We start from the raw sequence: 24,401 nt of genomic DNA, 5'->3' as shown, positions 1-24,401 counted from the left end.
GGAATTTCATGCAACAGGAGCTTGTTGACCAGTACCAAATTCCCACAATTCCCTTGACACCACCTCTGGCACTTTCCTCCATCCATGGGGACCTCCTTCCCAGTTTGGTGACCCATACCATCCTATTGCTTACACATGAGTAGGACCTGCATACATGGAACTCATCGCCTTCCACATTCTTCCACGAGCCATAAATCCAGTCATTTTGGGCCTGCCATGGTTGAAAAAGCACCAACCACAATTTGACTGGTCCATGACGGAACTTACCCAGTGGGAACCAGGGTGCAGGGAATCTTGTTTGAAGTCGGAGGATCTTCCCCACTCGCTGATCATGGCTACCACCCTTCCGAACTTTCTCACCCCTGGTGAGAAATCTCAAGAAACTCAAACCGTCCCATGCTCGATCTGGGAGAATATTCTTAAGGTAGTCTTTGTACAACTAAGAGATCAGTTAGGTCAAGAAAGATCAGAACACGAAGATCTGATAAAGGAACACAACTGGGCTATCAAAGAATTTGCGTCCTTTGTGACCAAGAAAGAGGAAGAAATACAAACCCTGCATGCTCTTCTGCAATAGGAGAGGGAGAGGAAACTTCCACTTCTATTTTATCCTGCCTGACTGGACCCTGGGAATGGCAAAATTAGCCTTACCCCAATAATGGACCTTGTTCTCTGTCAAAGTAACCCAGAGGTGACCATTCTTCTGTCCATGGCAAGGATTCAGTCCCTGGAATTGCACAAACTAGGGGACAAATCCAATCATTCAGTTATAGAACCTACTGCCTGAACCAGGAAGCCCGTTGGGATCCAAAGGATTTCTGTAGTCGGTATCCCCGCAAACTCAAGGCCTCTAGAGTGGGGCTTAAGAGGGGAGGTGCTGTTATGCTCGGCAGTCCGCAGACCACCACGCTCACCCTCAAGATGGCCGGGCAGGAGCACCATATCCTGGCATGGGGGCAAAATGCTGTGTGCCGCACCACCACTTGCAGTGGAAGCATGGTCGACTCTGGGCCTGACAAGGCACTTCCCAGCAGTGGAGGAGGGCTTCTGCTCCAGGATGCCAGCGTCAGCTGTTCCTGCTGAAGCAGGCAGCCTGCTTCCATTCTGCTCCCCGGCCTCCCCTACATGCACACATGCCGACTGAGCCCTCTTATAGGGCCAATGGTGGAATCCTGAAGAGGCGCCCTCTGATGATGTCATGAGGCCGCTGGTATTAAAGCCTGCCTGGACCTGCCTTATATGTTTTGGCCAAAGGGTCCACAAACACAACAGATAACAACACTGACAAGCATTACTATGCAGTAAAAATACACTGAAAGCTGATTTGGTTTCCATAATACTTTTTGTGAAATGATGAAAATGTACTTTACAGCATTTCAGTTCACGTTCGATGGTACAAATGCTTCAAATACATTTGTGACTTATTACAGTCTTGCCTAAGTTTAAGATATTAAAGTCAATTGATTAATCTGATGTTTCTCCTATCCCATTTGCATAGGGAAAGTTAGTGCTTCCCTTCCAATGCTGGTAATATCCATTTTACACAGTCATTTATCTCCGACCTCTCCACGAAGTTTTCTTATACTCTTTGAATGGCACTAATCATTCTCCTCTCCCTTTCTGTATCAGAACGATACATAGAAACATAGAAATGATGGAAGAAAAGGACCAAATGAGCCATCCAGTCTGCCCAGCAAGCTTATGGTAGTATCTGCCGCACCATACAAGTCACCCCCATACCTATCAATCCACCAGATCGCCAAAGACAGGGCCCCACTGGCACTGCCTGAATCCAACTCCCTACCACCTCTTGCCACTGAAGCAGAGAGCAATGTTGGAGTTGCGTCAAAAGTATCAGGCTTATTAGTTAAGGGTAGAATCAGCCACATCAGCAAGTTACCCCCATGCTTATTTGTTTTTCCAGACTATAAATTTCAATGTCCTTGTTGGTTGCTGTCTGAATCTAATTCCCCTTTTCCTCTTTTCCCCCTGCCGTTGAAGCAGAGAGCAATGATGGAGTTGCATCAATAGTATGAAGGCTTATTGGTTATGGGTAGTAACCGCCACACCAGCAAGTTAACCCCATGTGCTCTTTCTTCATTTCCATCCTCTAGCCTTTTTTTATCCCCTGCCCCTTTGAAATCTTTCACTTTTTTTGTCTTCATCACCTCCTCTGGATGGGCTTCCAGGCATCCACCACTCTCTCTGTGAAGAAATATTTCCTGACGTTAGTTCTGTCATCCTCCCTGAAGTTTCATTTTGTGACCTCTAGTTCTATTGATTTCTTTCCAATAGAAAAGGTTTGTTGTTTATTGTGCATCATTACAACCTGTTACTCCTCTTCTCTGCAAAGTCTAGGAGCCAGTCCATCGCTTCTCACCCAGGAGGAAGGTCTGCTCCTTCACCCCTTGCAACCTTCCTTCAATCTCACAGCATGGAAATTGAGTGCATAACTCTAGCGTGCTTCCACATCTTCAGAGATTGAAGGCATCTTAGTATTGGCACGAAAGCCATCCACGCAATGTAACTATGCCTTCAAATGGGCCACTATACCACATGGTGTTTTGAGCACTCCTTGGATCCATTAAAATGCAAATCACATCTACTACTTGACTACATCCATCACCTTTCCAGCAATGGCCTTGCAACCTCCTCCATATGCGTCCACTTAAGTGCTATAGCAGCTTACCACACCTTGGCGGATGGAAACGGCCCCCCCCCCCCCCCCCCGTATCACAATACCCGCTCATACCACGATTCATGAAAGGCTTGCTACACAGGCAACCACCTGTGAAAAAGCCTCCAATACCATGGGACGTAAATATAGTTCTGAAAGGGTTAATGCACATTCCATTTAAACCCTTAGAAAAAGGCAAACTAAAATTCTTAACATGGAAAGTAATTTCCTTGGTGGTTATCACTTCAGCAAGGACGGTTAGTGAACTGCAAGCTTTTGTGCATTTTTCACCATATTTGCAATTCTTTCATAACAAAGTAATCCTGTGAACTCATCTGAAGTTCTTGCTGAAAGTGGTCTCTGCCTTCCAGTTAAATCAGTTGGATTGAAAAAGAGCCTTTGCCTATGGTTCTGCATTCTTCATTTGTAATAGGCTATCTTCTCAGCTTTTCGTGTCCTACGACCCTAATAGATTGAGAGTGGCAGTCATGAAGAGAACTCTATCAAATTGGATTACTTCCTGCATACAGCATTGTTATATGGCACAAACTAATCAGAGAAAGTTCTTTTTCACTTAACGCACAATTAAACTCTGGAATTTGTTGCCAGAGGATGTAGTTACTGCAGCTAGTGTAGCTGTGTTTAAAAAAGGATTGGATAAGTTCTTGGAGAAGTCCATTACCTGCTATTAATTAAGTTGACTTAGAAAATAGCCACTGCTATTACTAACAACAGTAACATGGAATAGACTTGGGTACTTGCCAGGTTCTTATGGCCTGAATTGGCCACTGTTGGAAACAGGATGCTGGGCTTGATGGACCCTTGGTCTGACCCAGTATGGCATGTTCTTATGTTCTCCAAATCTTCAGTAGATATTCACTGGCCCTATAAGAGGTCCATCACCTTTCTCCCTTCTCTCCTTCCTCTCCTCTGGATGGCTGTTCAGTATCCAGAGGAGGGATGACTTAAGATCCACGGGTTCCTTCTCAGGGAAGCAATCTCTACCTTTGATGTTAAATAAGCAAAGAAAATAACCGAGTCCCTAGCTAATGGGTACTCAGAACTCAAATAAATAATCCTAAAAATATAAAAGAGAGGGTGAACAGAAACTCCCATATCCAAAATAAAAGGCTCCATAGAAAAGTTAAGTCAAACAACAGAAAGTAGCAGAGGTCATCTAAGACATGCTGCCTCTGGAAAAAGAAACTAAAATCCACATCCTAATATGTTGATCTGGCTTTATATACCAGAGGAACTAACCAAACACTCTCATCCACACGGGGGAGCTCTACACCTTCACTATTGTCTATTTATTTATTTATTTGTTGAGTTTTATATACCGTCATTCGGTAGAGCCATCATAACGGTTTACAAACATATACATTTTTCTTAGCAGTTGTGTAACAGAAAAAACAATGTGAACGTTATACATTTTCTTAACAGTTATGCAACAATAAAAAACAATCTGAACAATATCAGAAATATTGTTATTAGGTTTCCACCCAGCAAAGAAGTGGTTTGCTCCAACACTGTTCCTAGTAGGGATCCAAGGGATCTTTACATAGGTACTGAAGTATATCAGAGGTTACACCCTTCTGAAGTTTGAGGCTCTCTGACCCCAAGGACTCCTCTTAGTCTTCTTCAATGCTTGACTCTCTCATTTACGCATTTCTTCTTTTCCCATTCTGGACTCCTTGATTCTGGATCATTGCATTGGATGGACAGTTCCCTCCTCTCCTCTTTGTCTCACACACAGTAGGTCACCTCCGGACAGGCACCCCACCCCCACTTCACCATTTTTTTGGTTTGACCTGGGAGAGTGACTGAACCAGTTGAACCTCTTCTGAGGAATGAGGAGCTTGGGAACGGAGTGGGAACGGACAACATGGCACCCTAGCCAGAAGAGATCTCCATGCCTGGGAGCTTATGATTTCCAGTCATCCTGATATTGCTGTGGATTAGCGAGTGCGGTCACACCATGGCTTGACACAAAGGCAATGTGATATTTTCCATTTTCTCCATGTCTTTTCAGATCATTCCTAACATTCTATTTGTTTATTTGACCACTGCCATCACTGAGCCAAGGATTTCAATGTATTGTCCACAAGAACTCCAAGGTCCTTTTCCTGGGTGGTGTCTGCTATTATGGAATCCAGCATCAAGCACTTGTAGTTTGGATTATTTTTCCTCTATATGCATCACTTTGCACTTGTCCAAATTAAATGTCATCTGTTGCTTAGAAGCCAGGTTCCTCAATCAACAGTTCCTCACAGTTCCGTTGTGTTTTAACAACTTTAAATACTTTTGTATCATCTGAAGATTTGATCACTTCACTCATTGCTTCTTTTTCTAAATCAGTTAATACTGTATATTAAGCAAACTGTTATCAGTACAGATCCCTGAGACACTCCACTATTTATCTCTCTCATTGGGAAATGTTCTGTGCAGTGCTATGTACAGTGACAGAGCTTTATAACTAATAATAAATCTAAATAATAATCACTGCTTTATGGCTGTACAGTGCTGTGCATGCTGACAGTGCTTTATAAAAAATATCACTGTTCTGAGACTGTACAGTGCTGTGCATGCTGACATTGCATTATAAATAATCTTTGCTCTAAGATTGTACAGTGCTGTGCATGCTGATTGTGCTTTATAAGTAATCACTGCTCTGAGACTGTACAGTGCTGTGCATGCTGACAGTGCTTTACAAATAATAATCACTGCTCTGAAACTGTACAGTGCTGTGCATGCTGACATTGCATTATAAATAATCTTTGCTCTAAGATTGTACAGTGCTGTGCATGCTGATTGTGCTTTATAAGTAATCACTGCTCTGAGACTGTACAGTGCTGTGCATGCTGACAGTGCTTTACAAATAATAATCACTGCTCTGAAACTGTACAGTGCTGTGCATGCTGACATTGCATTATAAATAATCTCTGCTCTAAGATTGTACAGTGCTGTGCATGCTGATTGTGCTTTATAAGTAATCACTGCTCTGAGACTGTACAGTGCTGTGCATGTTGATGGTGCTTTATAAATTACTGCTGTGAGACTGTACAATGTTGTGTACAATGATGGTGCTTTATAAATATTCGTTACTCTGAGACTGTACGGTGCTGTGTATGTTGTCTATGTTTTATGAATACTAATCTTCAATGTATGACTTTATGCTGCTGTGTACACTGACAGCACTTTATAAGTAATCACTGTTCTATAACTGTACAGTGCTGTGTATACTGACGGAGCTTTATAAATAATAATCACTGCTCTGTTACTGTACAGGGCTGAGAATGCTAATTGTAGGGGTAGACTGACAATCCAGCTAAATAGCAACATTTAGCCTTAGCTGGATATGTGGGTAAGTTATACCTGCAAACAAGCAAGTTTAACTTAGCTGGATATAACTTATCCAACTAAGTAGCAGCTTATATACATAGCCATGCCACTGAATATCCCTTGTAATTTAGCTGGATTTGTCATATCTGGCTAAGTTACTTAAACAGCCAGTTTTCAATTTTCATCCCATAATCTTCACCGCTCTGTGAATGTTTGATGCTGTGTACACTGACAGTGCTTCACAAATAATCATCCATGCTCTGTGATTGTACGAATACGAATAGTATGAATACTATTCCTGCTCTGTGACTGTCCAGCACTGTGTACACTGATAGCATTATAAATAATAATCACCGCTCCATGATTGCACAGTGCTTTGTACACTCAGTGCTTTACAAATAATAATCACTGCTCTGTGATTATACAGTGCAGTGTACACTGAAGAAGCTTTCTGCGACTGTACAGGGCTATATCTGCTGTTAGTGCTTTATGAATACTAATCCCTGCTCTGTGACTGTACAGGGCTGTGTACATTGATGGCACTTTATAAATAATACTTCTCTGTGACTATAGAGTGTATTGTATATTGTCAGTGCTTTACAAATAATCACAGATATATGATTTACAGTGCTGTGTACACTGATGGAGGGTTATAAATAATAATCACTCTGTGACTGAACAGAGCTATGTATGCTGTTAGTGCTTTATAAATATTAATCCTTATTCTATGACTGTACCGTGCTGTGCACACTGATGGCATTTTATAAATAATAATAATAATCACTGCCCTGCTTTATGTACACTAGTTGCTTATTAAATTGTTCTTTTCCCTGCCTAGCTAGGATAAGTTAAATTACAATGGAGATAGCCTCTGGCCATTTTCTTTTGAACTCAAGAAATGCCCAACCTTAGAAAAGCAAATGTTCCTTTTGAATTCAATAGGGCCATTAACACTTCTATGTGGTGTTTATTACATTCTTGATGCCTCTTGGAAGAGTATGTGGTCCTGTGGCAAAAGGTATCCACTGGCCAACAGTGACACCAAGTGGACATTACTGGCCAGGGGAAGATAGTCTAATTCATTATAATTAACTTTCCATAAAATATTAATTTATATTTAACTGACAAATGAGATATCTTCCCAACAGAACTTGGGTTGGCAATACTGCCTGGAGCCAATGAAGGTCAAGAATTGAAAACTAATGAGCCTTTTTAATTAAGGATAAAAAAAGTGGCTATTTTTCTTGATATGCACACAGGTGAAATCATGAAATTAGTCCTAAATTGTAGCTGCCAGCTGGCTGCTTATAATAAAGGAAAAGCAGCCCCAGAAGCTGGAAGTTCTCCTGTAGTTAGTATCCTGAAAAAAAGTACTGTTTTTCAGTAAGGCCAAGAAATTTGATTTTAGATATTTCCTGATTTTGTTTTATTTCAAACTAGATGAACAGTGCACACTATTAGTATTAATGTAACTGATTGAGATGGAATTTTCAAAAGATTTATTTCATTTTTGAGAGTTTGGACATTTTTTAAGTAAACTGAGCTGAGATATAGGGCAAGGTTAGTGGTTTTCTGTTATAATTTACAAAAAGCTAAGGGGTAGATTTTAAAACCCCTGCAAGTTACACCTGCTTCAAGCAGGCGTAACTTGCCCAACAAAGGTAGGGGGGGGATTTAGGTAGGGGTGGGGTAGATAGGGGAAGGGAGGGGAAGGTGGGGGGATGCGCCGGTGGCGCGAACAAAAGTATGCGCGCGCGTATGTTTTGAAGATCTACCTCTAATTCTCTTAATTTTCTTAATAGAATAACATTTTCTTTTGCTATTATGCCATGTGCTTTTGTTTCCTAGAGTATAACGATGTAATGAGATATGTAGATGTGCATGCACAGATTTTGCTTGCATTACTTGCAATAGTAATACACAAGCTGTCAGTCCAGGTGTGACGGAGGGCAGTGTGAAACTATCAATGTTGGATGTGTGTGCTGCTGGGGAGTAGTGAGAAGCAGACACTGTGTGTGTGTAGAGCTGGAGGGTAGTGAGAGGCTGTGAGTGTGGGCATGTGAAGCTGGAGAGCAATGAAAAGCTGTCACTGTGTGTGTGTGTATGTGTGTGGTGCAGGAGGGCAGTGAGAAGCTGTCAGTGTGGGTGAATGGAGCTGGAGGGCAGTGAGAAGCTGTCAGTGTGGGTGAATGGAGCAGGAGGGCAGTGAGAAGCTGTCGGTGTGTGTGTTGGCGTGGGTGAATGGAGCAGGAGGGCAGTGAGAAGCTGTGTGTGTGTGTGTGTGTGTGTGTGTGTGTGTGGGTGAATGCAGCAGGAGGGCAGTGAGGAGCTGTCAGTGTGAGTGAATGGAGCAGGAGGGCAGTGAGAAGCTGTCAGTGTGGGTGAATGGAGCTGGAGGGCAGTGAGAAGCTGTCAGTGTGGGTGAATGGAGCAGGAGGAGAGTGCGAAGCTGTCAGTGAGAGTGAATGGAGCAGGAGGGAAGTGAGAGGCTGTCAGTGTGTGTGTATGTGGAGCAGGAGGACAGTGAGAAGCTGTCAGTGTGGGTGAATGGAGCAGGAGGGCAGTGAGAGGCTGTCAGTGTGTGTGTATGTGGAGCAGGAGGACTGTGAGAAGCTGTCAGTGTGGGTGAATGGAGCAGGAGGGCAGTGAGAGGCTGTCAGTGTGGCTGAATGGAGCAGGAGGGCAGTGAGAGGCTGTCAGTGTGTGTGTATGTGGAGCAGGAGGAGAGTGAGAAGCTGTCAGTGGAGTGAATGGAGCAGGAGGAGAGGGAGAAGCTGTCAGTGTGGGTGAATGGAGCAGGAGAGCAGTGAGAAGCTGTCAGTGTGGGTGAATGGAGCAGGAGGGAAGTGAGAAGCTGTCAGTGTGGGTGAATGGAGCAGGAGGAGAGGGAGAAGCTGTCAGTGTGGGTGAATGGAGCAGGAGGAGAGTGAGAAGCTGTCAGTGTGAGTGAATGGAGCAGGAGGAGAGGGAGAAGCTGTCAGTGTGGGTGAATGGAGCAGGAGAGCAGTGAGAAGCTGTCAGTGTGGGTGAATGGAGCAGGAGGGAAGTGAGAAGCTGTCAGTGTGGGTGAATGGAGCAGGAGGACAGTTTGAAGCTGTCAGTGTGGGTGAATGGAGCAGGAGGACAGTTTGAAGCTGTCAGTGTGGGTGAATGAGCAGGAGGACAGTGAAAAGCTGTCAGTGTGAGTGAATGGAGCAGGAGGGCAGTGAGAAGCTTTCAGTGAGGGTGAATGGAGCAGGAGGGCAGTGAGAGGCTGTCAGTGTGAGTGAATGGAGCAGGAGGGCAGAGAGAGGCTGTCAGTGTGGGTGAATGGAGCAGGAGGAGAGTAAGAAGCTGTCAGTGTGGTTGAATGGAGCAGGAGGGGAGTGCTTTGTAATTGTACAGGACAGTGTATACTATCGGTGTTTTACAAATAGTCATCGCTCTGTGACTGTATAATGCTGTATACACTGATGGAGCTTTTTAAGTAATAATTACTGATGCGTGGCTGTACAGTGCTTTGTGTATAGATGGAGCTTTTATTAATCTTTGCTGATACTTGTATGTATGCAGTGTGATATGCCAGTGACATTGTACAGCACAACCTTACAGAAAAAAGCACTCAGACAGATGCACAGTGTTCTGGGCCAGTGAGAAGCTGTCAGTGTGGGTGTGTGGTGCTGAAGGACAGTGAGAAGCTGTCAGTGTGGGTCTGTGTGTGGAGCTGGAGAGCACTGAGAAACTGTCAGTGTGGATGTGTGTGGAGTTAGAGGGCAGTGAGAAGCTGTCACTGTGGTTGTGTGGAGCTGGAGGGCAGAGAGAAGCTATCAATGTTGGGTGTGTGTGTTGCTGGGGAGTAGTGAGAAGCAGACAGTGTGGGTATGTAGAGCTGAAGAGCAGTGAGAGGCTGTGAGTGTGGGCATATGAAGCTGGAGGGCAATGAGAAGCTGTCAGTGTGAATGAATGGAGTAGGAGGGCAGTGAGCGGCTGTCAGTGTGGGTGAATGGAGCAGGAGGGCAGTGGGAAGCTTGAGGGCAGTGAGAGGCTGTCAGTGTGTGTGAATGGAGCAGGAGAGCAGTGGGAAGCTGTCAGTGTGGGTGAATGGAGCAGGAAGGCAGTGAGAAGCTGTCAGTGTGAGTGAATGGAGCAGGAGGGCAGTGAGAAGCTGTCAGTGTGGGTGAATGGAGCTGGAGGGCAGTGAGAAGTTGTCAGTGTGGGTGAATGGAGCTGGAGGAGAGTGAGAAGCTGTCAGTGAGGGTGAATGGAGCAGGAGAAGAGTGAAGCTGTCAGTGTGAGTGAATGGAGCAGGAGGAGAGTGAGAAGCTGTCAGTGTGGGTGAATGGAGCTGGAGGGCAGTGAGAAGCTGTCAGTGTGATTGAATGGAGCAGGAGGGCAGTGAGAAGCTGTCAGTGTGAGTGAATGGAGCTGGAGGGCAGTGAGAAGCTGTCAGTGTGGGTGAATGGAGCTGGAGGGCAGTGAGAAGCTGTCAGTGTGGGTGAATGGAGCAGGAGGAGAGTGCGAAGCTGTCAGTGAGAGTGAATGGAGCAGGAGGGAAGTGAGAGGCTGTCAGTGTGTGTGTATGTGGAGCAGGAGGACAGTGAGAAGCTGTCAGTGTGGGTGAATGGAGCAGGAGGGCAGTGAGAGGCTGTCAGTGTGTGTGTATGTGGAGCAGGAGGACTGTGAGAAGCTGTCAGTGTGGGTGAATGGAGCAGGAGGGCAGTGAGAGGCTGTCAGTGTGGCTGAATGGAGCAGGAGGGCAGTGAGAGGCTGTCAGTGTGTGTGTATGTGGAGCAGGAGGAGAGTGAGAAGCTGTCAGTGTGAGTGAATGGAGCAGGAGGAGAGGGAGAAGCTGTCAGTGTGGGTGAATGGAGCAGGAGAGCAGTGAGAAGCTGTCAGTGTGGGTGAATGGAGCAGGAGGGAAGTGAGAAGCTGTCAGTGTGGGTGAATGGAATGGAGCAGGAGGGCAGTGAGAGGCTGTCAGTGAGGTTGAATGGAGCAGGAGGGCAGTGAGAAGCTGTCAGTGTGGGTGAATGGAGCAGGAGGAGAGTGAGAAGCTGTCAGTGAGGGTGAATGGAGCAGGAGAAGAGTGAAGCTGTCAGTGTGAGTGAATGGAGCAGGAGGGAAGTGAGAAGCTGTCAGTGTGAGTGAATGGAGCAGGAGGAGAGTGAGAAGCTGTCAGTGTGGGTGAATGGAGCTGGAGGGCAGTGAGAGGCTGTCAGTGAGATTGAATGGAGCAGCAGGGCAGTGAGAGGCTGTCAGTGTGGTTGAATGGAGCTGGAGGGCAGTGAGAAGCTGTCAGTGTGATTGAATGGAGCAGGAGGGCAGTGAGAAGCTGTCAGTGTGTGCGCTCAATGGGATAAGTTAACTCCCTTCTCCCTCTTTCTTTTAGGTGAATGGCAGTGATGGCTTATACAAATATGAGGAGATTGTGCTTGAAAGGGTAAGGTTACTGATTTACGTATCATTGCTATAGACACACATTACATAGAACCAGGTGGGTACAAGGAATGGCTGATCTCTGATGAACATTTTACATGGGATTGAATGGGAACAGGGAGTCATTATATAGGTCTGATCTCATATGCAGTTGAATAACCTGTTCTTAACTGGCTGTACTAAAAAGGATTTCAGAGCCCGGTAAGTAACCCACAATAATGACTATCAAAATTGAAGGGAAACCAAACACAAATTAGATAACAAGGGCTTGACTAGAAAGGTGTTAGAAAGCTAGACTGCGTGTCCAAGAACTTACTGCCCAGTCTGTTCAATCATCCACTTTGTGATTAGGTGAACAAGAATAGTGCTGTAATTAACAAATTAAATTAAATAATTTCCTCAAATCAATGTGTTCAACAAGTTAACAGGCCGATTCAGTAAAGTCCGCGGGAGCTTGATACAGTATTTAGATGAGGCCCGGCGGTAGGAACGGGCAAAAGGAGACGCTAGGGACAGGAGCGGCGGCTGTCAGCAGGTTTGACAGCCGACGCTCAATTTTGCCGGCATCGGTTCTCGAGCCCGCTGACAGCCACGGGCTCAGAAACCGGACACCGGCAAAATTGAGCGTCCGGTTTTCGACCCGACAGCCACTGGCTGACTTCCATTTTTTTTTTTTTAACTTTTTTTACTCTTCGGGACCTCCGACTTAATATCGCCATGATACTAAGTCGGAGGGTGCACAGAAAAGCAGTTTTTACTGCTTTTCTGTGCACTTTCCCAGTGCCGGAAGAAATTAGCGCCTACCTTTGGGTAGGCGCTAATTTCTGAAAGTAAAATGTGCGGCTTGGCCGCACATTTTACTTTCTGAATCACGCGCGAATACCTAATAGGGCCATCAACATGCATTTGCATGTTGAGGGCACTATTAGGTTTGGCGGGTTGGACGCGCATTTTCCACCCCTTACTGAATAAGGGGTAAGGGAAAACGCGCGTCTAATCGTGGGTTAACAGTGTGCTCCGGCTATCGGCCTGTAAGTGTATAAATCCTGATGATGAAATTCCAAAGGAAGCCCAACACAGCCAATATTTCGCTTGAAAAAGCTTCATCAGGGCTCAAATCAATAATCCACTTTGAAACATTAGAAACTGTAAGAAATGAAAAATAAATGTCACCATTTTAATAAAATCCTCCAAATACTTACCGTATCTTTGCAGCCCAATAGTGAGTATTGTCTGATCGGACCAAACAGGTCTCAGCAATTTTTAAGACAAAATGAAACCGGAAATAAGTTGACACTCCTTAAATATATTCATGATACATGATGTAATACATATGAGGACCTGAAAGAGAACTTAGATAAATATTGCATACTGTCAAATCAAAGACATGAAAGAGAACTTAAAATAAACTGATTAATTAAAAAAAATCATCATTTAAACCAAAAGGCACAATTGAATGCAATTTATGAATCCACTGCTGTTCTGATCACAAAAGTTGTGAATTCAAATCACCACCCCGCCACCCCATCTGAGAATGATCGATTGCATAAAAATGTAAATCATCAAAGGTATTTGAAAATTCATCGCAATGGGCAACCAAAGGAGCATTTTCTTTGTGATGAAGAAGCGCCGATCGATGTTCAATCATCCGAATCTTAAGCATCCGGGAAGTTTTGCCAATGTAAATCTTCTTACAAGGACATTCAATCAAATAAATTACTGATGTCAAAATTCAAGTGGTGATGTATTTAAGCTTAATTATGAAATCTGTTGCCTGAATTTTAATTAAAAATGTGTTCATGGAAGTGTGGCAAAGTGAACAGTTGCCACATGGACTATGAAAACCTGAAGATGGATTTTGAACAGAGATTCACGAAAAACCCGAATGCCCCAATAAATCATGTAGATTTGAACCTCTGGTATAAGCAATGCAGAGTGGATCTTTAAAGATATCATGTATCTGCAAAACATGCCAATCGCACATGTTTGGTGCCCGTATATGATGAACAACTGGTGAGAAGAGTAAAATGCATGTGGACCGTGAAGATGATGTACTAGATGGTGGTAAAAACAATTACTCACGATGTCAGAATTTGGCTCTTAAAAAAAGCTTTACATGCCACTTTTTTGGGATAACCACGATTTAAAAATCTTATCATCTTCAATTGTGCTTGGGATTGAAAATCAGTAATGTTAGAACAAATTTGGCGTAATCACAAAAATTGACTGATTGGGAGGCTTTCCTTAAAGGGTTGAGGATGTGCACTAGAGAAGTGCAATAATGTATTATAAGAAACAAATTTTCGATATAAAGTAGTGGAAAAACCAAACTGTGAATTTTTAATCAAAATGTCCAAAAAAGCAATCTCAAGCGACTTTATATTGGCAGTAAAGCAAAGATGACAATTTAATGAGTTAAGTCATTGTAAAAAAGTGTTAAAAAATGGGATAGAGCCCTTCCACAATAAGAATATGTCATCTATGTAATGTTTCAACTCAACAACATTGGCAGAAAAAGGATGGTCTTTTAAAAAACGATCTTCAAACATTCCAACATATAAGTGTTACGCCCGTCATTCGCAGATGGCTGCGACCACTCATGCTCAACTCTTTTTTCCCTGCACCGTCAATTCTGGGAAGAATGGTGGCCTCTGCTAACCACCGCCAGCCTCCTTGGCGTTCCCGGGATGGCATGGACGTTGCCAACCGCCATCTTGCATCCAGAATCACTTAGGCTTGCGCGCGCAAGGGCCTCCTTTGTACACGTCATGGCGAGAACCTGGGGGGTGTCCCCTCCCAATGACGTCTAACCGCTGTTGTACTTAAGCCGACCAACCCTTGCCTTCGAGTTAGCAAGGAGTTCCCTCATTGCTGAATCCGCTCCATTCTTGGACTTCCATTCCTGACTCTCACCTGAGAGAAACGAATGTAAGATGGCATCAAGGGAACAAAAAGTGCAAGAAAAAAAATCAAGAAGCAAGCCCCTACTGGAGACAATAGGTGATTGTACTAAAAAAAAAAAACATTAGCCGGTTAAGTGGCTTTATTGTGCCTGAGAAATAAAAAAAAGTGCAGTGGGGCCCATGGCACAATTCTCCGATCCCCACTTATTATAAACTAAAAGGTCCTGCCGGGCCGAGCTCCCCAACCTTGAACCCTTCCAAGGAATAGCTGAAAACCTCTGTCCAGCTGCCAGCCTCCCCTCCCCCTCCTCCTCCTCCTCTCAACTCCTCCCCAACTTGTGAAATTTGATGTGAAAACCTTTCCTCTCTCTTCCTTGCTCCTCCACTCCAGCCCTAACCGCCCACCACTAGGTACCTTTGTCATCCTAGACCAGCAGCTGGGATTGCAATACACTATGACTGCTCCCATCAGCTTCTGGTTTTGCTCTGACTTTAATACCAGAAGCAGGAACTCTGAGGCAGGCCTAAAGTTATCTGGCTGACTTAGCTGGATATGGCTTACATCAGCTAAGTTAGCTGGACAACAAGCTTTGCTCCAGAATGACCCCAAAATGCCTCTTATTTTTATCCGGCTATATTTTAGCCAGATAATGACTGATCTGGATAACATCTAGCTGGACAAGTGCCCTAATATACAGAATTGATGAGGAATACCGATCGATGAGAACTTCACAAAGAAAAAACATATCAACAAATTAATTAAAACAGGATACTCCAAGCTGAGAATATTAGGTTGAAACCATTTCTAACAATTCAGGACTTCCGCGCTGTCTTACAAACCTTAATACTCTTGAACTTAGATTACTGCAACTCCCTATTACTAGGCCTACCCACAGGACTATTAAAACTACTACAATTACTTCAAAATGCCTCTGCTAGACTATTACTAGGAACAAGGAAGTATGACCACATCACCCCCTCGCTGACAGCACTGCACCGGCTTCCTGTACAGTCCAGAATTCACTATAAAATATTAACTCTAATTTTTAATATCATCAATAACATTAACCCATGCTTAACAGGAGTGACACATCAACTGTACACACCACAGAGAGCCCTAAGATCCCAAAGCAAAGGACTTCTAAAGGTACCTTCATCACGGGGGACACACCTAACGTAAATAAGAGACCAAATGTTTTTCAAAGCGGGCCCCAAGTTGATTCTTCCAGAATCATTACGTCTGATAAAAAAAAGAAAGAGAGTTTCAAACGTGGACTGAAAACATGGCTCTTTAGAATCACATATGATTTAACATAAAATACCAATAGGCCGATAACTTCACTGACAGTAACATAGTCAATATTAGTAAAGTGAGCAATAAGTACTGAACAACATAGTGGAGTGGAGGAGTAGCCTAGTGGTTAGGGCAGTGGGCTATGATCCAGGGAAACCAGGATCATATGATTATGAATATGACCTAGAATGCATAGTTGCTGTTGTGTTGACCTAAATTGTGAATGTTGTCCAAGCAAATGAATGATGACTTTGTAAACCATTATGATCTTCTTTTGGAACAACGATATATAAAACACCCAAATAATTAAATAAATAAATATTCAAAAAGTCAGCATTTAGCTGGCTAACTTGCTAAATGCTTTTGAATATTGACCCCTATACATTTATAATAACAGATTTTACATGAAAAAAGGACATTCAAAGTACTGTTCTAAGGTAAAAATATCAGACGTTAGCTGGCTAAATATTTGGGCACTTATCTGGCTAAATTCGAGCTGGCTAGCTGGCTAGCAAGATAGCCAGCTAGAAGTTAGCCAACTAAGGGGGTCATTTTCAAAGGCTTGTCATTTGTTACTATGGCCCTTTGGGGCAGGTACACTGACAAAACAGGTTGAATTCATTGGATAGATGTTCAAAATAAAGTTTACTGTGATTGATCGCAAAAGAATTAATATGAGTAAATAATGAAATGTCCAGTTACGTCCAAGTTCTTTAGCCATATGGGAGTACAGTTTTAAAGTGTTTCTATTTCTCTGGAGGTGTCCCTCAGTATAGGGGCCTTGGACTTGCTTATCCTCCATGGAGTAGAATGATAACTATTCCAAGTTGGCTGGGGTGTTCTAGGTGTGGATAAGTCCCCTTCCCCACAGTACTTGAGATCCACGGGAACTCCTGATCTTCAATATGGTAGTGTCCTGTGTCCCCAGTGTGGAAACTCCTTTGGGGCTCTCCAGATGTCCTTCTCTTCTTCTCTTCCTTGAATTCCTCTTCAAATCACATTGATGCAGACCTTCCATGAGGAAAGACCTCTCACTGGAAACAGTTCGTAAAGCTTACAGTTCTGGGACAAGGAAGGGTGGTAGGAAAATCTTCCTTCTCAAACTCAAACAGGCAAAATAGGAAAAAAACTTCTCTCTTCATCTTGATGGTCATTGCAAACCCCTCTTGGCTTGAGTGAAGAAGTATACAGCTCCATCCTGAGCAGGGGATACAACTTCCCAGGTCTTGCAGGAATAAGACTAAAAAAAAAAAACTCAGAAAAAAGAGAAAAAAAATCTCCTAAAAAACAAACTCAGAAAAAGAGCTGGGACCTTAGGCCCATCTGGTAGAGACACTAAGGTTCTACAGACATAACATTATTTTTTTGAAATGTTGTATTGCTGTATGATTTGTTTTAAAGATTTTTTTGAATTGTATTAATTTGTATATTTGACTTATTTTGATAGTGTAGTTTTGATTTTTTTTTATTATTGATTGCATTATTCTCATGTGTCTAGGAAGGTGGTATTCAAATATAAAATTCTCTATGTGCCCTTGTGATCTCCCTGACCTGAAAGCTTGCACTCTGGACAATCCCTCTTGCTAATTCTCTACATCTTTGTCCTCCAGTCTTTGAATTCTCAGAATCTTGTCCAAGGCTCAGAGTCTGATGTTCTGTTTTTCTGCAGGGTAATTCTGGGCTTGGTTTCAGTATTGCTGGAGGAAGTGATAACCCTCATATCCTGGATGATCCTGGCATCTTTATCACCAAAATTATCCCCGGTGGGGCTGCAGCCATGGATGGGCGGCTGGGGTGAGTACCTGTCATGGCAGCATGCCAACTGTTCAGTACTGCAAATGGAGAATCGCTAACCCCAGTACATTGCTTTGGTGGACAGGTGCCATCCATTCTACCCAACAAATGCTTTCACTATAGGAAAGAGACAGCCTGTAGCAGCTATTCTTCTCACTGCTTAGGAAGGGGAACATACATAATGCAAGAATGGAGACAAAACCACAATCATCCAGGGCAAAATTCCACCTTCATGTTTGCCTTCTACAGCCACATGCTTGGTCTTATTGTGAGGTTGCTTTCCTCATATCACCAGGAAACGATCTTCTTAAATAAGTGGGCATTTATCAGTTACAGCAAAATAACAGAAGGAAGAAAAGAGAGAATAACAGCATTTCGAACTGTTTTGATGACTTTCTCTTTGAGACCACATTATAAAGGAATAAACCAAAAATTTACATGTCATTCATGATTATTCATGTAATGTAGCCCCTCTTCTCACATTTTCTAAAGAGACAGGTGTGCAAGCCTAGGTGCTGCTGAGCCCTGGCAAGCTCATCACAGCCTTGGTGGTTTGTCTGGTTGTAGGGAAACTAGGCTTAGGGCCCTTGAGGATAACAATAACAGTCCAAACAGTGAAACTCCTCACACACCAAAATGTTCTAATCAAATTAACATTTGCTGAGACAATATGCAAAGCTGATTGAGTTGACAAAAATTTCTTCTTCCAGAATTATAGTCCAGTACAAAACATAAACAGTAACAAATACAGCTTCTTGCAGTCTTGTCAGCTGCTAATGGCTTGAAGACTACCCTAGAAATAGATATGGAATCCTCAGTTGCTCCAGCAGTCTTTGCACCTTTCAGGGTGACTCTCTTCTTCTCAGCTTATGATGGCAGAACTCCTTGGGTTGCAATCACTTTGCTTCTTAGTAGATTCAGGCAGTTGATGTACTTCACTGGTCTAGGCGACTCTCCTTCCAGAGAATAGGCCTGACTCATGCTGTCTTTCTTTCCTCTCTTCACTCTTACTTCGCCTTTCTTCTTCTAAACTGCTTACATAGCATGCTCTATGTGAGGGGAACTTAGGGGTCTCTACATCAACCCATTTAGTTCTGCCCTGATATTCCTATTTATATTGGAAGGATATATCCCAGCTGCCAGCCAAGGAATGTGACTAATTGTAGGATATCATTCTTTACCACCTTTTCTACCACTGATTCTGTATGATGCTGGGTGTGCCTCAGTTCTAATCCTGGCTATGCCACTGACACTTTGTATGACTTTAGCTGGCTCGCTTTACATATCAGCATGTGAGTGGAGATATGCTGGAATTTTAAATCATGCACGCGCACGTATGATTTTAAATATGCCAACCACGCATAAGTATGCTTCTGATTTTAAGAGGTTACTTAAGCAGATCCACTAAACGTATCTTCCATAGGATTTTGCTGGCTTTAATGCACGTATGTAAATGGATTTTAAAAACTGCTTGCGTGAGGGACATCCCTAGTTTTTCCAATTAGTCCACCAGTTTGCCCAGTCCATATCAAGGTTTTCCAGACCCCTCTGATTCTTCATCCTACATGCCCCCAGTTGACTCAGACCCTTCACCTGTCCTGTAAGCCTTACAGACTTGCTCCGCTTTTAAAATCGACCTCTCTGTGTGACCCTGTGTGCATCACTGTATCTCCCGGTTCCTCGACTCTAATCCTGGATCTGCCACTGACTCTGTGTGGCTTTGGGTGAGTCACTTTATCTCGCTGTACTTCATTTTATTCAGCTGGACAACCAGAATGCTAGTGTAACAAGTTCAAGTCTGAGTCTGGATTATTTTAATTTTCCCTTTGATAGCCACGTACCAGCTTCTCAGCAAAAACCAGAGAGAAAGGAGAAAGCAATATTTGTTTTAACTAAAGATATAACTTTATCCATGTAACTTACACTTAAAAAAGAAAGTTGCTTTTCCATCGATAAGCAGGCTGCATTAGCCATGCTTTCTTGGGGTGACGTCTCCTGACGGCACAGTTCAGAATCTTCTCCAAGTAGCAGAGCTGTGGTGCTCTGCTCATGTGTGGCAGTTCCCGCGCAAATCTCCCGCTCGGGTCTCCTCAGTCTTTTTCATTTGCATCAGAGTGCAGTCGCAAGTCTTCTCCACTCCTCAGTTTTTCGATTTTTTTCTCATACTGTGATACCCCAAACAGCACTTTTCAGTGCTAAACAAGTCGGAAAGGAAAGCACTGGGATTCAGTTATTGTCAATGTGGACATATAATGTCTGGCACTGACATGCATAATTATTGTTATTTGTGCCTTGGCCCTAATAACAACCAGGCAGCCTGCTCCCATTGTGGACAGATGTCTCCGAGAATCCAGCGACAGAGAGCCATGAAGATTGCCATGTTGCGTGAAATGGAGGTAAGATAATCATTGGGCAACTATGCGCCATCACCACAACACTCTGTACACTCTGCCAGGCCCAGAGAAACACCATAAGGAAAAACACAGAAGAACATCATCATTGACCCAGATACTGCCTAGTCTATACAGGCTAAATGCTTGAAGCCAAAGGCCTATACACCTAAGGGCAATGCTTTAGAGCCAAGGCAGAAACACGCCAAGCCGACGCATGCATTATCGGTCCCAACTATGACGTCACCATCAGGCGAGCCATCGGTACCAATAAAATCTGCGTCGCACAGCCGAGCGCCCGATACGAATCAAAGCGATGCACCAGAAAGTGACACATCACAAAGCGAAGCACCTCACAGTGACACATCACAGAGCGGCACACCCCAGAACAATGCATGTCACAGCGATGTAGTGCCTTGGAGAGATGCTCCTCAATGCGACGCAGCAAGGACAGTCGCAACACCATACGATGCACCTCATGCTACAGCACCATGGCATGACACCAGTCTGTCCAATGCATGAATCTCAGCTCATGCAGCCTTGCATGAAGCAACATCAAAACACAATAAACAGGTGGAAAAGCCGGCTCTAAAACAGCTTAAGCCCACCACTTCCTCTCACAAGCATCAGGCTCCCAGCGAGTCATATTTGTCCCATGAGCCATCACACAAACAAAAACAAGTGCAGCAAGCAGACAGAGATGAACTTGAACTAATCTTGCAGATGTTTTCCCATGAGCCAGAGTCCTTGCCTGCCAGATTCCCTTGGTGATTTCTTCAGGGTCACCACAGAATGACCTGGAAGTCTGCTCCGGCTTGTCCCAAATCTCAGCCGGGAAACAGAGAGAACCATACTACCAGGAGGAGAGCTATCCTCAGGATAGGACCCCAATAGAAAAGCCGCCACAATTCTGGCCACTCTGCTCTCCACCAGCAAAATATCCAGAGAGCATCTGTCCCTCTTCCAAGAAGGCAAGCGCTACCCAGGGATTCCCCAATTCACTACAGGATTCCCCTGCCGACAGATCCATCAGTGTCTCCGCACATGAAATTAAAACAGGCTATGGCACAGATTGCATCAATAATAACATGTCTATTCTCTAAGCTACATCCCAGGGTGCAGCCTCCAGAGTTCAGCAATCATCCTGACACGTATTCAGAAGAACCACGTCCAAGGTCTCCACTGAAGGCACACAGCCCAGAGTCTTCAGTATCAAGCATAAATTCTCTAATCATTGTTGATGATCCAAACATTCCACCCTCCCTGCACATGGACCGCTCACCACCATTATTGCGGTCCTCATCTATGGGACTACCCTCTGATGAACCTCAAGAGCCACCAGAACACTCATCTTCACCAGAGGACTTATTCCAAGTTCATGGAGAAAATAGGGAATACACTAAATGGGAGGTGAGAAAGATGCCAGAGGTATTCAGCATCCTAAAGATCTTAGAGATCCCATCTGAGCCCACCTCACTACCTTCCCATGTGGTCCTAAACAAGGTGCTGCTGAAATCCTGGGACTCCCCACACTCTAACCTTCTGGTGGCAAGGAAACTTGATCTGAAGTTTCGCCTAAAAAAATTAGAGAGCCAAGGAATGGTCCTTCTCCTACACACTGTTAGGAGTTGCTATCTGTTGGGAGTATCAATCAGATAGGAGTTAGCAATCTGTTATTATTTAGGAGAGTTGTGGGTGGATCCTTGGACCAGTGGTAGATGACCACGCCCCCGGGGTGAAGATCCCGAGAGGGATCACCGGTCAGGCTCAGAGTTAGGAGACAGACACACACTAGTTCTTTTATTAGACAGTATACTGAACTACCAGAGTGGCAGTAGTGAGCTGGAATGCCCGGCTGGGCTGTAGTCCCTCAGATACTGGAACAGCGATCCCTGGAGGCTGAGCTGTAGAGAAACTGAAATATAGTGAGTAGGCAGGGTATGCAGAGTTCAAGTACTGAACCTGATGGTAACATTCACACAATGTCTCATAGAAGCCCAGGAGCTGGAATGTATAGGCCCTGGAGGAGCGAGTACCTGGTTCCAGGGAAAGCTCTGACAAAGCGATGGTAACTCACTAATGCAGTTGGCAGTGATGACTTCCAAGCAGAAGAGAATACGGAGCAAGTCTGGGAACAAGGGCCCTCAAGGAGCGAGTGCCGGTTCCAGACTGACACCTGAAAAACAAAGGAGAGAGTGAGGCCCCCGAGGAGCGGGTACCCCTGGTAAGTCCGAGGAGGCAGAGTAGCTTAGGTAGAGTAACCCGAATCCTTGCTAACTCGATCTGTTAGCAAATTCTAAGACCTTATATATCCGTCGCGGGTGACGTAATCTCAGGGGGACACCCCTGAGGTTTGCACCATCGCCGGTACTTCAGTTGGGGCCGCGCCACACGTGCGCCCCTAGGCCTCCAGGAAACATGGTGGGTTGCAGCGTCTAGTCGGTCTGGGGATGCCGGAGGTCATCAGCAGGAGGACACTGCGGCAGCCAATCTTCCCGCGGTCGAAGAGGGAGGCGCCAAAGAGGTAAGGAGGGCAGAGAGAGGGCATCGGGAACCGACAGACACAACACATACATCAGTTGTAGTCGAATCGACCATGAAGAAAGCAAAGAAGACCAAGCTTCATGCCAACACTCCACCTGGGAAAGATGATAAAATCTTAGATGATTTTGGACAAAATGTTTTTCACAGCTCAATGTTAACATCTCGTATTGAGCAACATCAGTTCTACATGGTACAGTAACTGAATGAGTGTGTCCAGCAGTTGAAGCCCTTCATTTGTTCAGAGTCAGGCAACAGATATTGCCACAGCCTCTTCAAGACCTGGAGGAAGGTAGGAGACACCTATTGATGTCGGTATATGAAGCATTCGAGACATCATGGACATTGGCAACCTCAATAGCGGCATACCACATAGCATGGCTAAGGGCGAGCATGATAAGAGAGGATGTCCATGAAAAACTAGCAGACCTCCCCTGTTTAGGAGACAACCTGTTTGGCGATAAGTTAAAGGAAAGAGTCACACAAATCAAGGAACAAAATGTGGTGGTACAGTCCTTGAAACTACCAACAGACCAGCCACCTACTTACAGGTGATATTACTCCCAATATAAAAAACAATATTTTCCAAAGAGATCCTACAAGCAGTATGGGCAGTACCGCCCAAGCATGTACCAACAACCGTGCCCACAACAACAATAACCTCCACAAAGAGGGTGCCAACGAGAGAGGAGGCCTCAAAAATAACAGCAGCATAAGAACATAAGAAATTGCCATGCTGGGTCAGACCAAGGGTCCATCAAGCCCAGCATCCTATTTCCAACAGAGGCCAAACCAGGCCACAAGAACCTGGCAGTTACCCAAACACTAAGAAGATCCCATGCTACTGATGCAATTAATAGCAGTAGCTATTCCCTAAGTAAACTTGATTAATAGCCGTTAATGGACTTCTCCTCCAAGAACTTATCCAAACCTTTTTTGAACCCAGCTACACTAACTGCACTAACCACATCCTCTGGCAACAAATTCCAGAGCTTTATTGTGCGTTGAGTGAAAAAGAATTTTCTCCAATTAGTCTTAAATGTGCTACTTGCTAACTTCATGGAATGCCCCCTAGTCCTTCTATTATTTGAAAGTGTAAATAACTGATTCACATCTACTCATTCAAGACCTCTCATGATCTTAAAGACCTCTATCATATCCCCACTCAGCTGTCTCTTCTCCAAGCTGAACAGCCCTAACCTCTTCAGACTTTCCTCATAGGGGAGCTGTTCCATCCCCTTTATCATTTTGGTTGCCCTTCTCTGTACCTTCTCCATCGCAACTATATCTTTTTTGAGATGCGGCGACAAGAATTGTGCACAGTATTCAAGGTGCGATCTCACCGTGGAGCGATATAGAGGCATTATGACTTTTTCCGTGTTATTAACCATTCCCTTCCTAATAATTCCTAACATTCTGTTTGCTTTTTTGACTGCTGCAGCACACTGAGCCGACGATTTTAAATTATTATCCACTATGATGCCTAGATCTTTTTCCTGGGTGGTAGCTCCAAATATGGAACCAAACATCGTGTAATTACAGCAAGGGTTATTTTTCCCTATATGCAACACCTTGAATTCCACCATCTATGCAGACAGCAGTGCTGGAGCTGCATCTATAAAGTATCTAGCTAATTGGTTTGGGGTAGTAACCGCCATAATAAGCAAGCTACTCCCACACTTGTTTACCCTGCCTGTGCAATTCAGTCCTTGTTGGTTGTCTGAATATAAATCCTCTTTACTTCATTCCCCCTGCTGTTGACGCAGTGAGCTGCGCTGGATATGTATTCCAAGTGAAGTATCAGACTTAATTGAATCGGGGTAGTAACCGCCATAACAAGCAAGCTACACCCATGCTTATTTGTTTACCCAGACTATGTAATTCATTCCTTGTTGTTTGTTTTCTGAATATAAATCCTCTTTTCTTTATTCTCCCTGCTGTTGAAGCAGAGAGCTATGCTGGATATGCATTTGAAAGTGAAGTATCAGGCTTATTTGGTTTGGGGTAGTAACAGCCGTAACAAGCAAGCTACTCCCCTGCTTTTT

General features: G+C 44.1%; 1 protein-coding gene across 2 annotated transcripts in view; it reads left to right on the top strand.

Moving 5' to 3' along the window:
• The window catches only part of DLG3 (discs large MAGUK scaffold protein 3), a 507,232-nt gene that overhangs the window by 5,880 nt on the left and 476,951 nt on the right, over positions 1 to 24,401 (top strand). For both annotated transcript variants that reach the window (XM_029607251.1, XM_029607249.1), the window contains exons 2-3: positions 11,388 to 11,438; positions 17,301 to 17,425. In XM_029607251.1, the coding sequence (XP_029463111.1) occupies positions 11,388 to 11,438; positions 17,301 to 17,425 (176 nt within the window). The remainder of the gene's footprint in view (positions 1 to 11,387; positions 11,439 to 17,300; positions 17,426 to 24,401) is intronic.

Source organism: Rhinatrema bivittatum, chromosome 6 (assembly GCF_901001135.1).
Source record: "Rhinatrema bivittatum chromosome 6, aRhiBiv1.1, whole genome shotgun sequence".
NCBI classification, from domain to species: domain Eukaryota; kingdom Metazoa; phylum Chordata; class Amphibia; order Gymnophiona; family Rhinatrematidae; genus Rhinatrema; species Rhinatrema bivittatum.
Note: the sequence above shows the minus strand (reverse complement) of the source record. Positions and strands in the feature narration are given on the sequence as shown.